Raw genomic sequence first — 13,415 nt, 5'->3', positions numbered from 1 at the left:
GTTGCGCTCATGCGAACGTAAATACGCCTACGCTCGTCTGCCCGCACCCTCACCATGAGATTATGGCCATGTCCAATAATGTCGGCTGGGGGGTCATTGCATCCGGTCACCGCAGATGTATCGGCTGGAGGGGGTCGCTCTCCTTACTACCAGCACAAGAGTCAGTATGGGGCGCTGCGTATAGTGATTGACTCTCTGACGGCCAGTGGGGGGCGTCCTCTGACACTTCTTAATAAGGGATAGCAAGCCGTCACTGTATGTGGAGGCCCTGCGCAGGCGTACATAGATCCCGTACCTGTGTACTGCTTACGGCACGTCCTGTTTCGGTCCATATATCAGACCAGAATTGCCAAATAGTCAGTGGGGTCCAGTAAATACGCAGTGAATATGCAGGATACACGTGTAGTCATTACTTATTTACACTATGATGGGGTTTCTTCTCTCTAGCTCTGAGCTTCCTACCTAGGCGGGTTGTTAGGGGGCTGGGGGTAAGCGCTTAATAGGGAGCCTACAGGGACAGAGAGTCCCACGGGTGGCACTGACTGCCAAAAGGTTGGAACAGGTTAAAGGTTTCTGAAGATTTCCCATGAGCAGCGGCGGCGGGGGATCTGGTGGTCGGACAGAGGAGTCACCGCCCCAGAGCCGCTGTGAGCTGCTGGGTCTCATCCTAGGGCAGCCAGACGAGTGCAGCTCAGGGGCCGCCAGGTGGCGCTGTGACTGCCGGGATTGAGGCGGAAGAGCACCGGCGAAGCTACATGGAGCGGCGAGAGCAGCCAGGTAGCAGTGGGGCGCTGTGTGTTGGCGGGCGGGACACTGGTCAGCTGGGCTATATAATGTCCGTTGATGGCGCTTCCTGGTCCCGGGTGGGGGCACAGCTCGGCCCCTCGCCTCCATAGTGCATGGTAGGGGGGCTTGTCATACCCCCCCCCCCCCCCCCCCTCAGCTGTGCCCTGCCTGAGGTAACATCAGGGGCGCATACTCCTCTATAGGTGACTGCCAGGTAGACAGATGTGACCACTACAGCCAATCAGAGACCGTAGCGTCTCGGACTGCTGGCGTGATGGCAGCCAGGATATGAGCGCTGCCAATGGCACTACGGCTTCTGAGTGTTGACAGCGGTCACATACTTCCGCCCAGCTGCCAGGAAGTGCCTGCCAGTGCCAGCAGAGGCGACTGTACTACCATTGTCACTTTGGGGCCGGTGGGGGCCGCAGTTCTGTTTTAATGAGTAAACCCCTCTAAGCAGTAGTTCGGGGCTCGTTCACACCGGCGGACGCAGTACAGTCTATGGCACGCAGCGCCTGCACCCACCAGAACTGCGAGGAACGGGAGCTTCTCGCGGGGTTTTTTCCCGTGATGCGTGAACATGCGGTGAATACACGTGGAGCTCGCCCGTTTACCATCCCATTGACTTTAGCCTGTAATACTAACTAAAATAGGACTTGCTTCGTTTTTGTATTTCTCGCACGTAAAATCCGCATGTGAAGCGTGCAGACCCGTGAGGATTCAGCTCTTCCTATTCCGCACGTAAAAATACACCTGTAATATGGAGTGCAGATCTGCCCTGTGAATGAGCCCTTATAAACTGGTCTCTGCAGGCGATCAGAAGGCTTCGCGCTCCTCGGTGACTTTTGAGAAAGGAAATCAGAGATTCTGAAGACGGGAACATAAAGTCTCAGAGCTTTATTTTCTTGTTGCCACCCGCCCATTTTATATAGGACACGCCAGAAACTTCCGTTCTTGTGATGGCAGATGGTCCGCCGGTACGCCTACTGCTGTACACCCTGCAATTACTACACGCCAGTAACCGCAGCATGCAGAACACAGCCGGAGCGCTCCCCTTCTTCCGGGAGTCTCCCCGATATTCCAGCAGAACTGATGAGTATCAGCTGTCAGCCATTAATAAGGCACCCAGGGTAAGTGGAGACCCTGCATGGCGTCTGGCGGGGGCTGTGAGGGGAGAAGCTGTCTGCAGCGTAGAATGGCTTCTCCTTCACACCATGCTGCCTGCGCCACAGCGGCTGAGACCAGTGGAGAGGAAGAACACCAGAGCAGGGGGCACAAGAGGACAAAGTAGGGTTAAAAACGAGTAAAATGTAAAACAAACATTTACTAATCTGTTGTATAGAAAGCTGCGCCGGCATTAGAGACAACAGCGTAGCTGCGGCGCCCTCTTCAGTTGTGCGGTAATGGTAGCTGGCTAAAGATGGATTTAAGGGACGAGTTTTGTACAGATTGGGCTGATAAAACCAACTAAATGGCTGTATGCGATATAACGTAACAATGTTAGAATATACAAGGGAGTTCTGTGGCCACATAGAAGCTGGAGGCCACGAGTCGAGAGTGCAGATAGATCGTTTATAAGGGGTACATCTACACGTAGCTGAGGATTCTGCAGTGGGTACGGAGAGTCCAGTGTTACAGTAAGGCCTCTTTCACACGGGCAACAGCAATATCGCCTGGAGAAAAGCTGTGTTCCAGCGTTTTTTGTGTGATATCGCTGCGTTTTCTCGCGGCGATACCGCAGCTTTGTCACGATTTTGGAATAGGTCTTATTTTCCCCAAAAATAAGACCTATCCTAATTTTTCAGTATTTTCGAGGGGGCTTGAAATACAAATTTGCAGCATTTCCACATAAAAGCTAACAGAGAAAACAGCACCATTTAGTAAGGTTTTTGTGTCAATGTATGTCTTCTTACCCTTAAAGAGGTTGTCCAGTTGTAAACTATTGATGGTCTAGCTTAAGAATAAGTATATATTCGTATATAATATTAGTATACTATCTGCTGCCCGGGACCCTTTCCAGTCAGCTGTTCGCTGGGCAAGTTTGTTGGGGCACTCAGCTGATTTCTGCAGGAAGCAAGTGGCTCTGTTCTCACTGCAGTGGCAACACTTGGTATTACAGGCAGAGTTCACATTGATGAGAATGACTGTAATACCAAGCCTGGCCACTGCAGTGAGAATGGAGCTATCTGCTTCCTGCAGAAATCACCTCAGTGCATGAACACACTGGCCCAGCGAACAGCTGATCAGCGAGGGTCTTGGATAGTAGATTCCCCACCCATCTACTACTATAGTTTAGAACTGGAGAAGCCCTTTAACCCCTTGGTGACCAAGCCTGTTTGTGCCTTAATGACCAAGCCAGACATGCCACTTTAACATAGAATAACTCTGTTAATGTTTTGCATATCCAACTGATTCTGACATTGTTTTTTCGCCACATATTGTACTTCATTTAGGTGGTAAAAATAGACCGATAGAATTTGTGTATATTTATTAAAAGCGCCAAAATTGGGGAAATTTTGAAAGAATTATAATAATAATTTTTTTCATATTTTTAATTGCAATATGTCAAATATGTGCAAACATACTGTACAAATTTTTGATGAGATATATTTCTATCTTTTTACTTTATTCTGGACGCACATTTGAAAAACTTTAGTGTTTTTTTTTTTAACCATTTAGGAGACGTACAAATTTAACCTTTTGCAATCCAATTTTGGATTCAGGGTTTCCTAAGGGGCTTTCTCTTTCTGCTAATATACAATGGCGCCATCTGCTGGCTAGAGCCAGTACTGCAGTATGGGACATGCTGGAGAGACCCCCGACAACAGAGCAGCCTGAAATCTACAGTAAGAATACCCTGCTGGATGTCTTCCGACATCAGAGTTGTATAGCCTTCAATCAGAATGTCTTTAGACGTCAGACAGTGGATTGGAAAGGGTTAACATTAATTATCAGCATTTTGAGAAATACTTTGTTTTCCTACACCAAGCCAAGATTGCAAAGGCCCATAGGTGTCAGAATGATAGATACCCCCACAAATGACGCCATTTTAAAAACTACACCCCTTAATGTATTTACTGAGGGGGGTCATGAGGATTTTGATCCCACAGTTCTTTTTCAGGAGTTAATGCAATTTAGGGCTCCTGTCCAGGGACGATCTTGCATTGCGTTATTCGCAGCGATAATCTGGCCGCGAGTAACGCAGTGCACGCTTTTCCAAGCGTTGCTATGGAAAACGCAGCCCCCTTTTAATGAGTGGAGAATCATAGCTATTCTCTGCTAGCAGGACTCAAATCGCGTCATGCTGCAATTCTCCGCGGTGAACTTATCTGTCAGGCTCACTGCAGAGAACTGTCAGTTCTCTCCCCGGCGGCGAAATATCGCTAGCGATATTCTGCCTCACCGTGGAAAGGGGGCCTTGGAGGAGAAGATTTTTCCAAAACATTTTTTTGGCAATTGTGTCATTTTAAAAACTGTTTTTTTTGTACAGCACACAGATGAATGAAGACTTGCAACCCAAAATGGATACCCTGTTTGTCCTGTGTTCTGAAACATACCCATTGTGGCCCTAATATTATATCTGTATGCACAACGGGGCCCAAACCGAAAGGAGCAGCTGGTGGCTTTCAGAACAGACATTTTGCTTGAAGGCGTTTTACGCCCCCTTGCCCACTTGTAGAGCTTTTGAGCGTCCAAAACAACACAGAACCCCCACAAATGACCCCATTTTTAAAACTAGACCCCTTAACAAATTCATCCAGGGGTGTACTGCGTATCTTCACCCCACAGGTTTTTAATGAAGCTAAGCAATGCAGAAGGAAAAAAATAGGATTTTCATTTTTTTGGCAATTGTGTCACTTTAAAAGAGGTTGTTTTTGTATAGCACACATATGAATGAAGACTTTCACCCCAAAATGGATGTCCCTGTTTGTCCTGTTTTCAGAAACATACCCATTGTGGCGCTAATCTACTTACAGGACACATGGCTACACCTGTAATGGAGGAAACACCCGCTGGATTTCAGGGCACAACTGAATAAATTCCAGGCCCCATTGCACACTGGTGCAGAAAGAAATTCACTCCGTAAAAATCCCCCCATATCCCCCTTTTTGGCATTCCCTAAATCTTAGATAAAAAGTAACAATGTAAAACTTTGTGGCATTTCCGAAGTAAGGGGTAATTATGGAGGCCTGGTTGGGATGGGCACATGGGGCAATAAAATCAGGTATCCCTCCTCCATGCTTTTTGGGGGTATTTCTTGACCTCAGTGGCGGGGATGGGGTGTAAAAAGTGGCGCTCTGTGAGGCTTTATATGCTTGTTAAGTTGCGGCGCTCTCACACTCAACAAGATGCTCCTGGAACTGCAGGAAGGCGCGCATTTCCTGGGCTTCTTGTAAATTACGTATTACTGGTAGCGGTCTGAATAACGCCGCGTTCACACGGCTGTATGTGGAAACCGCTTGCGGAGGCCCGCAGCGGATCCCAGCTGTGAGCCGGCCGTGACCCTGCGTACGGCTGCGTAATGTACTGCACATAACTGCGCACTCACACGGGCGGTCATGCACTGTACACCTTTTTTGTTTATATTTCCCGCACCGTCGCTTAGCCATGATGCGGGTACCCGCAGCCCGTTTACAATGTAATTGTGTGTGGGCTGCAGGAATATTCACGACCATAGAGCACAATGGGCCCTATGTTGCGGATATCTGCGCTTAATAGAACATGCTGTGTTCTGTTTTCTGTGAGTGGATTACATAATTTCGACCGGCTAATGTGAGCGGAATTGTGTAATCCAATGCATCTGATTCATCCAAATATTACTGCGGATCAAATGCATGCGGAATCCGCAATTCCTATCTGCTCATATGAGACCAGCCTAAGGTAGATCTACCTTTTGATCACATGACCGTAGACCGCTCAATGAGGCCACCGGTCACTGCTTCGGGCCCTCGGCTACCTTTAGCGCATGTGCAGAAGCTGGGGAAGGTCTATAGAGGTGGATTGTGTCGGGGGTTCAAATGCGGAGGCCTCCGGTAAGGAGTTTCATCTCCTCTCACCGAGCGCATTAGTGAGGGGAGATTAAACTTTTTTTGAAAACTTTTACGTGATCACCATTATCCATTGGACAACGGTGATCACGAGACCAGGAACCGCATACTGCGGGATCCCCGTGACAAGACCAGGCTCTCGGCTACCATTGGTAGTTAGAAGCAGGGAGATTTTAACCTTCCCGGGCAAGCCTTTACTTTTGCGCATGTGTCTGCTATTTTGCCGAAGACGGAAAGTTCTATGGATAAAGATCGAGGGCCAAATCTGGGATCTTAGGTATGTAATTTCATCTCCCCTCATGGCTGTGATCCATAAGGTGAGGTGAAACTTTAACTTTTTAAACTTTTTTTTTTTTTACCCTTTTTATCTTTACATGATTGCCGTTATCCAATGGCATACAGCGGTCCCCGGTGACATCTGCCTGCACTCTGCTATCTTTGACAGCCTGGTGCAGGGAGACTTTAAATTTGCCGGGCCCTCAAACTTTCGGCACATGTGCAGAAGCCTGCTGCAAGTCCAGATCGCCGCGGGACATAATGGACAATAGAACTGAAGCTCTCCTGGTCCCCGGTGACATCTGCAGCCTCCCAGCTACCTTCAGTAGCCAGGGGATTTTAAATTTCCTAGGCTTCTGCGCATGATGTTATTCGTCTCAGTACAAAAAGGGGAAAGTCCCGCAGCACACCTAACACATGCACTTCAGTGCAGAGGTTCCAGTCTGTATATGCCAAGCCACCTGTGGGGTCATGAACCAAACCCCAAATAAATGCAATGGTATCCAAGGAGGCGGCAGCATCAACGGTGTAGAGATTATAAAAAAAAGGGTTTTATTGCTCCATAAAATGGCGACGTTTCGACTTAATCTAAGTCGACTTGAAAAAGACTTAGATTAAGTCGAAACGTCGCCATTTTATGGAGCAATAAAACCCTTTTTTTTATAATCTCTACACCGTTGATGCTGCCGCCTCCTTGGATACCATTGATGTTATTCGTCTGGCGCGCATGCTCAGAAGGCAGCGTCAGGTCCTTTCTGGACCAGAACGCTGTGGGACATCGCGGAGGACGGAAGTGAGTACTCTCAGCTGCTCTCATGGATCTGATCCTTGAGGGGAGCTAAAACTTTAACTATTTAAACTTTTTGTTTACTTCATGCGATCGCCACTAACATTGGATAGCGCCGATCACATCCCGGCCCCCCATGACAGCTCCAGGTTGTCATTAATAGTACCGAAGCCTAGAAATAATCCGGGTTTAAAAATACTGAATTTGAATTGCTATAAGCAAAATTAACCCTTTGGTGTTCTGAATAAAATATAAACCTTCATTATAACATAGACGGACAAGCGCCTATATTTAAAAACCCAGTTTACAAAGGTCAGTCCATAAACATGGCAGGATCAAGACTGCTGCTATATAATCTAATAGTTTGGTAAATGAAGTCATCTATGAAGGATGGCCAATCCTATATTCTTAGTACAGAGACTGATATCTAAAAACTAGCTGTATAACTCCTAAAAGTAAAGCTCCAATATGTTTAGCTGTCTAAGCACATCATCAGGGAGACAAGTTGTTAGCTATAGTGAGTCGGGCTCTCACAGACAGAACTTGTATAGTAGAGGGGCGGACCAAATGACAGGACAACCTATCCAGACAACAGAAGCAATTGGGCCTATCATTGTGAAGCAATGCGATATTCCGCCGCGGGGGATGAGGGGGGAGAGCTGGCAGGTCTCCTCCATGAGCCTAGCTAACAGATAGACTCACCACGGAGAATCGCTATGATTCTCCTCTCGTGGATGCCGGCGCTGCGCTTTCCATAGCAATGCTATGGAAAGCTTTACAGGGCATGAACCGCGGGCGATTTATCACCCATGGATCATCGCCTGTGGACAGGCAGCCTTAGAAAGATAGGTGCTAAAAAGACTTACACCACACATAAAAAGGGACTTAGAAAAAATCAGTCTCAAATGTTCTAAAGATGGCGCACATGCCTATAGACTTCCAAATGGCAAAATTACAGAGTCGACATGTGCTAATTCCCACATTTAGAAAGTAGGCATACCTTACTATAAGTGCAATAAACTTAAAATATATAATGGAACCTATAAAAGTCAATAAAGGCCAATTCCATCTTGTGGACTTAAAAGAAAAATGCAGGTGGACTAGAAAAAATGGGTGCTGAATAAGACAAACACCACACATAACAAAGGACTTAGAAAAATTCAGTCCCTATTATTCTAAAAATAGTGCGTATGCCTATAGACTTAAAAATGGCAGAATTACAGAATGGACATGTACTGATTCCCATATGTAGAAAGTAGGCAGTGTATAATAAAGCCTATAAGAGCCACTAAGGACCAATTCCATCTTGTGTAAGTAGTAGTAGAAGAAAAATGCAGATAGACTAGGAAGAATGGATACTGAAAAAAAACAAACACCACACATAAGAGGTTCCAAACATTGTTAAAGGGGTTGTCCCGCGAAACAAAGTGGGGGTCCCTGGTCTTCACCCTTTAAAGATATTTCTAGAGGGATGTGGCCTTCACTGCAGAGAACTTGCAGAAGGTCAGAGCAGGCTTCACACAGCCAAATAGTAGTCAGGAAACAGGCTCAGGTCGAAACAAGCAGAGTTCAGAAAGGTTGGATACACAAGCAAGAGTCAAAACTAAGAATCAGGCAAGATACAAGTGCAAAATAACCAGGAGCTGTTGCTCAGGCACCCTGGGGGAAGAGTGCCTTAAAGGGGTTGTCCCGCGAAACAAAGTGGGGTTATACACTTCTGTATGGCCATATTAATGCACTTTGTAATGTACATTGTGCATTAATTATGAGCCATACAGAAGTTATTCACTTACCTGTTCCGTTGCTAGCGTCCTCGTCTCCATGGTGCCGTCTAATCTTCAGCGTCTAATCGCCCGATTAGACGCGCTTGCGCAGTCCAGTCTTCTCCCTTCTGAATGGGGCCGCTCGTGCCAGAGAGCGGCTCCTCGTAGCTCCGCCCCGTCACGTGTGCCGATTCCAGCCAATCAGGAGGCTGGAATCGGCAATGGACCGCACAGAAGACCTGTGGTCCACCGAGGGTGAGGCTCCTGGCGACCATCTTCACAAGGTAAGTAAGAAGTCACCGGAGCGCGGGGATTCGGGTAAGTACTACCCGTTTTTTTTTGTTTTTTTTTTATCCCTGCATCGGGTTTGTCTCGCGCCGAACGGGGGTGCTATTGGAAAAAAAAAACCCGTTTCGGCGCGGGACAACCCCTTTAAAAGTTGTGCACTTGCCTATGGGCTATGAAGTCGGCAAAGTTGCAGAGTGAATATACACTGACTCTCTCTGAGTGCCTTATTAACAGTATACGAGTATACGCCAGACGTTGTGCAGGCCTGGCATAAACCAATCAGAACCCTCAGTATATAGAAAGAGACTCCCGTTAATCATCAGGGAGAACGGTTTACTCGTTAAGAAATTAAACTCTATTTGTGGTGATGTGATAAAGTTGACCTATAATATGCAAATGGATCTCGTAATCACTTATATAAAGGACCTTTGTAAGGCTGGGCTCACACGACTGGTTCGAATTCCACATGTGGGATCCTGCAGCGGTTTCCGTCCGGTGACCCTGCGTACAACACTTAACCTCTGTTGCTTAAGACCACGGAGGTTCGCAGGCGATCATGCGCAGTACAGGTCTGTTTTTGTTTGTATTTCGCACACCACCACTTAACAATGATGCGGGTATCCGTGACCCATCCGCAGTGTTAATTGCATATGGGCTGCGGGTCGGGCACCTGCATTGAGTTCAATGGAGACCGTCTGCGACAAAATAGAGCATGCTGCGATTTTTCCTCCTCTTGCAGAATACGCAATTCATATCCACAAGTATGAAGGTAAAATCAAAACTACATGCCTCTCAATGCCTGCGTTTTACCATGGAAACTCCGCGTGGACGGTGATGGCTGATTCCACAATTAAAATCTGTTGGTGTGATACCCCCCAAGTAGTCCTTAAGCTGCCTATATACATTAAATGTAACTTCCTGCGGTCAGTGATCTCTTGTTAGCAGATTTCATATCCGCTGCCGGTTGCCTTTGTAGAAAGCAGGACTTAACAGGATGGATGTTTTTTATCCTTTGTCTCCTTGTTGAGCTGCGTCATACGTGCCTGGCAGCCACTTATCTCCCTGTTTGTTGCAGCTTTGCCTGAGCTAAGTAGCCGTATTCGACCCCACCATGGAGCTCCGCAGCGCTGCGCTCAGATCCACAGTAGTCCAACACTGTACAGGGCATCTGGACAGAAGCGATGTATGTGTGATATGAGATGGAACGTGGCGCACAGAATCCATATCAATAATCGCCTCTATTGTGAGATGAGAAGCCCAGCGGGGACCTTTAGTGTCCTGCGGGTGTCGGGTCACCGATCCTTAAGGAGTCTTCTAAGATAATATATTATCTTGATGAAGCAGAATAAGACTGTATTATTATTAGCTGTTACTCATTCGCATGTTCTAATAAGAACTAGTTTAACTCTGGAAATGCCCGTAATATTAACGTCTTCGGTAAAGGACGTGTAGTGGCGACTGCATGTCGCTGGAAACAATGCCGGCACGCGGTGGGCGTAGGGTACATATTGATAGTAATTGAACGCACACATTTGCAAATAATACAGCAATCTTACCAGCAAAACTGCAAGGATATTACCATGAACACAATGTCATCGGCTGGAGGAGAGACCGCAGCGCCCACTCAAGTCAGCAGGGACCCCCACGGCAGACCCCACTAATCAAGTATGAGCCATCCAAATGATAAGTGGTTGTGCAGTTTTGCAGGTTAAGTCAGTGTATTAGGGCTCCTTCGCTCGAAATCGCAGCATCTGTACCTCAATTTTGGGCTGTGTTTTTGAAAGCATGTCACAGCATTTGATAGCGATTTTTAACACACCCCATTGTTGTGATGGGTGATGAGGTGCGTTAAAAAGCTTTGGAATACGCAGAAATAAAACGGACAGCGCTCAGAAATTGCGGTGTTAGTAACACCGTATTCGAGTGCAGGACCCCATTGAAATTAATAGGAGCATTTTACCACGGTGCTTAGAATGGCGTACTAATATACAGCGACTGCGGCGCAACCAGTGCAGCACATAGAAATACTTGCAAGTAAAACGTCACCGTACTTGTTGAGGCGGCACAATGCGAGTTATTTGTGTACAGAGAGATGCAGAGAGGCGCTCGTCGTCTGCACCGCAGCAAACCTTTTCTGGATAGTTTGTGAGAACTCAGCGGGTGACCGTGCCGTATGAAGCATCTCCTAAATGGTGCTGGCAGGGTGACAAATCCGCAGAATTCTTATCACTGCGTGTTTTTTGCAGTTTGCCAGTATCTTATAAAGCTAAGCTTCTCCATGAGCGGACGGTCGTTCTTGTGAAAAGATTCAGCGCAAAAACATCGTATAACACCATATACAAGGTGCGAGCGTAGTTTATCTTACTGCATGGGGCTGACCAGCAGGAGTGTTTAGGTTCGCTTTTTGGTATAATTTATAACGTTCCTTTTCACATGAGTTTACTATCTAATTCAGGAATGTCTAAATGTTTCTTAGGGAATGCCTGAAACATCCGCCCTGTACACCCTACCGGGGGCTGAGTCTCCAAGGGTCCCTGATTACTGGCTCTACAAATGTCTGCGGAGATTCAGCGGCTTTGTCGCACACTTCCTTGCACTTGGTTTCACCATTTTCTTAGTGATTCTTGCTCGGCCTGGAACAAGTGAGTACAAATATCAATTTGGTAAGCATAATACACTGATTGACAAATGTTGGGCCGCTGTTACGTCCGCTCGGTGCACTAAAGCACCACGGACACAAGATTGTGTCCTTTTAAAACCGCAAACACTGTTTATAGTATTTGCATTTACAAACTACACCTCTCCAGGCAAGATGGAAGAACCCCTGTCCTTTACTAATCAGGGAAAGTGGGGCTTCCTTGCCTAAAAGCGGGGTAATCATCCTGATAAGGTCGGCCCCACTGTCTTCATCTGGGACCTAACTATCCCTGACTAGGAGCCTGGAAAGATGCACTTATCACACACAGGACATGACACTGTTCACACACACTGAACACAGAACAGGACTGCACATAAAGCACATGTTTGGCCACCTGCACAGACATAACATGCGTCGCTGTTCACACCAACATACAGAGTAACAAAAACCACACAGAACAGGACTGCACGTAAAGCACGTCTTGCCACCTGCACAGATATAACACACGTCGCTGTTCACACCAACAAACATGGTTGTGCATACAACAGAAACCCCACCCAGAGCTCACATGCATACAGATGGTAAACCATAGTCAGTCCAAGTGTCCTCACACCAGGAAAATAGAAAGTCATCCACCGTGCTGACTTAGGGAACAGTGTCAGGCATCACCCATCTGACACACACATAGGACACAGACGTCTGGATGCCGCACCTGCCCAGGGATAGGGAGAAACCTGCGGGCCGCCTGCACCTGTGTGGTCACCATACTACACACTACACAGTGCACACACCCCAGAATACAAGGAGACACTACAGACAAGCATGCAAACACCAGCTCTGAGAGGGTTCAACACAGGGTACAACAGTAAAACATTAAAATGACCAGCAATCTCTCACAAGAGTTTGCTGGTATTTATCTGCAGCAGACAAGGGGGATTGGTTGGTGGAGAATACCATACCCAGCCAGCTCAATTACTCCTACCTGTGAAGGTGTGCACACGGAAACTTGTAGAACCACAGGTCCCAGATGCACAACCTTAATAGCCACCTCTAGCTTGGATACAAGATGTGATACAGGCAGGCATGGAGGCTCTAGTACCCTGTTGTACCACCTCTAGCTTGGATACAAGATGTGATGCAGGCATGGAGGCTCTAGTACCCTGTTGCACCACCTCTTGCTTCCATGCAAGATTTGAAACTGGCGGGCTTGGAGGCTCTAGTACTCTGTTGGGCAGTCTATAGCTAGGATACAAGATGTGATACCAGTGGGTATGGAGGCTCTAGTTCCCTGTTAAACCGCCTCTAGCATGGATACAAGACGTGATACGGGCAAGCATGGAGGCTCTAGTACCCTGTTCAGCCCCCTCTAGCTTGGATGCAAGATGTGATACGGGTGGGCATGGAGTCTGTAGTACACTGTTGTGTACTGCCTCTAGCTTGAATACAACATGTGATATGGGTAGGCATGAAGGATCTAGTACCCTATTGGGACACCCCTAGCTTGGATACAAGTTGTGGTACGGGCAGGAGGCCCTGTTGTACTGCCTCTTGCTTGGATACAAGATGTGATACAGGTGGGCACGGAGGCTCCAGTACCCTGTTCGGTGTCCTCTAGTTTGGATACAATATGATGTATAGTGGGCCATATGTTCACACTGATCCTCTTTGTTGCAGTGGGAGGCAGGCAGTCAGTCAGTCACTGCCGGCTGCCGTTTCTGAGCCGTACTATGTACAGGACGTAAGTTTATGTCCTGTTGCCTTAGTTACCAGGCAGCCGGGGTGCAAACTTGTATCTTTTGGTGTTGAAGGGTTAATAATACACTTTTCTC

General features: G+C 47.2%; 1 protein-coding gene across 5 annotated transcripts in view; it reads left to right on the top strand.

Annotated features, from left to right (window-relative positions):
* Positions 1-721: 721 nt before the first annotated feature.
* CYB561D1 (cytochrome b561 family member D1) overlaps positions 722-13,415 on the top strand; it is a 33,200-nt gene continuing 20,506 nt past the window's right edge. For 3 of the 5 annotated variants that reach the window (XM_066600271.1, XM_066600270.1, XM_066600267.1), the window contains exons 1-2: positions 722-777; positions 11,425-11,590. In XM_066600271.1, coding sequence (XP_066456368.1) covers positions 11,428-11,590 — 163 coding nt within the window. In that variant the 5' untranslated portion in view covers positions 722-777; positions 11,425-11,427. Of the gene's footprint in view, positions 778-1,822; positions 1,917-6,065; positions 6,112-11,424; positions 11,591-13,415 lie in introns of those variants that run through there. The other 2 variants (XM_066600268.1, XM_066600269.1) reach the window with 2 other exon arrangements.

The sequence above is a fragment of the Eleutherodactylus coqui genome, chromosome 4 (genome assembly GCF_035609145.1).
Source record: "Eleutherodactylus coqui strain aEleCoq1 chromosome 4, aEleCoq1.hap1, whole genome shotgun sequence".
Taxonomy (NCBI): domain Eukaryota; kingdom Metazoa; phylum Chordata; class Amphibia; order Anura; family Eleutherodactylidae; genus Eleutherodactylus; species Eleutherodactylus coqui.
Note: the sequence above shows the minus strand (reverse complement) of the source record. Positions and strands in the feature narration are given on the sequence as shown.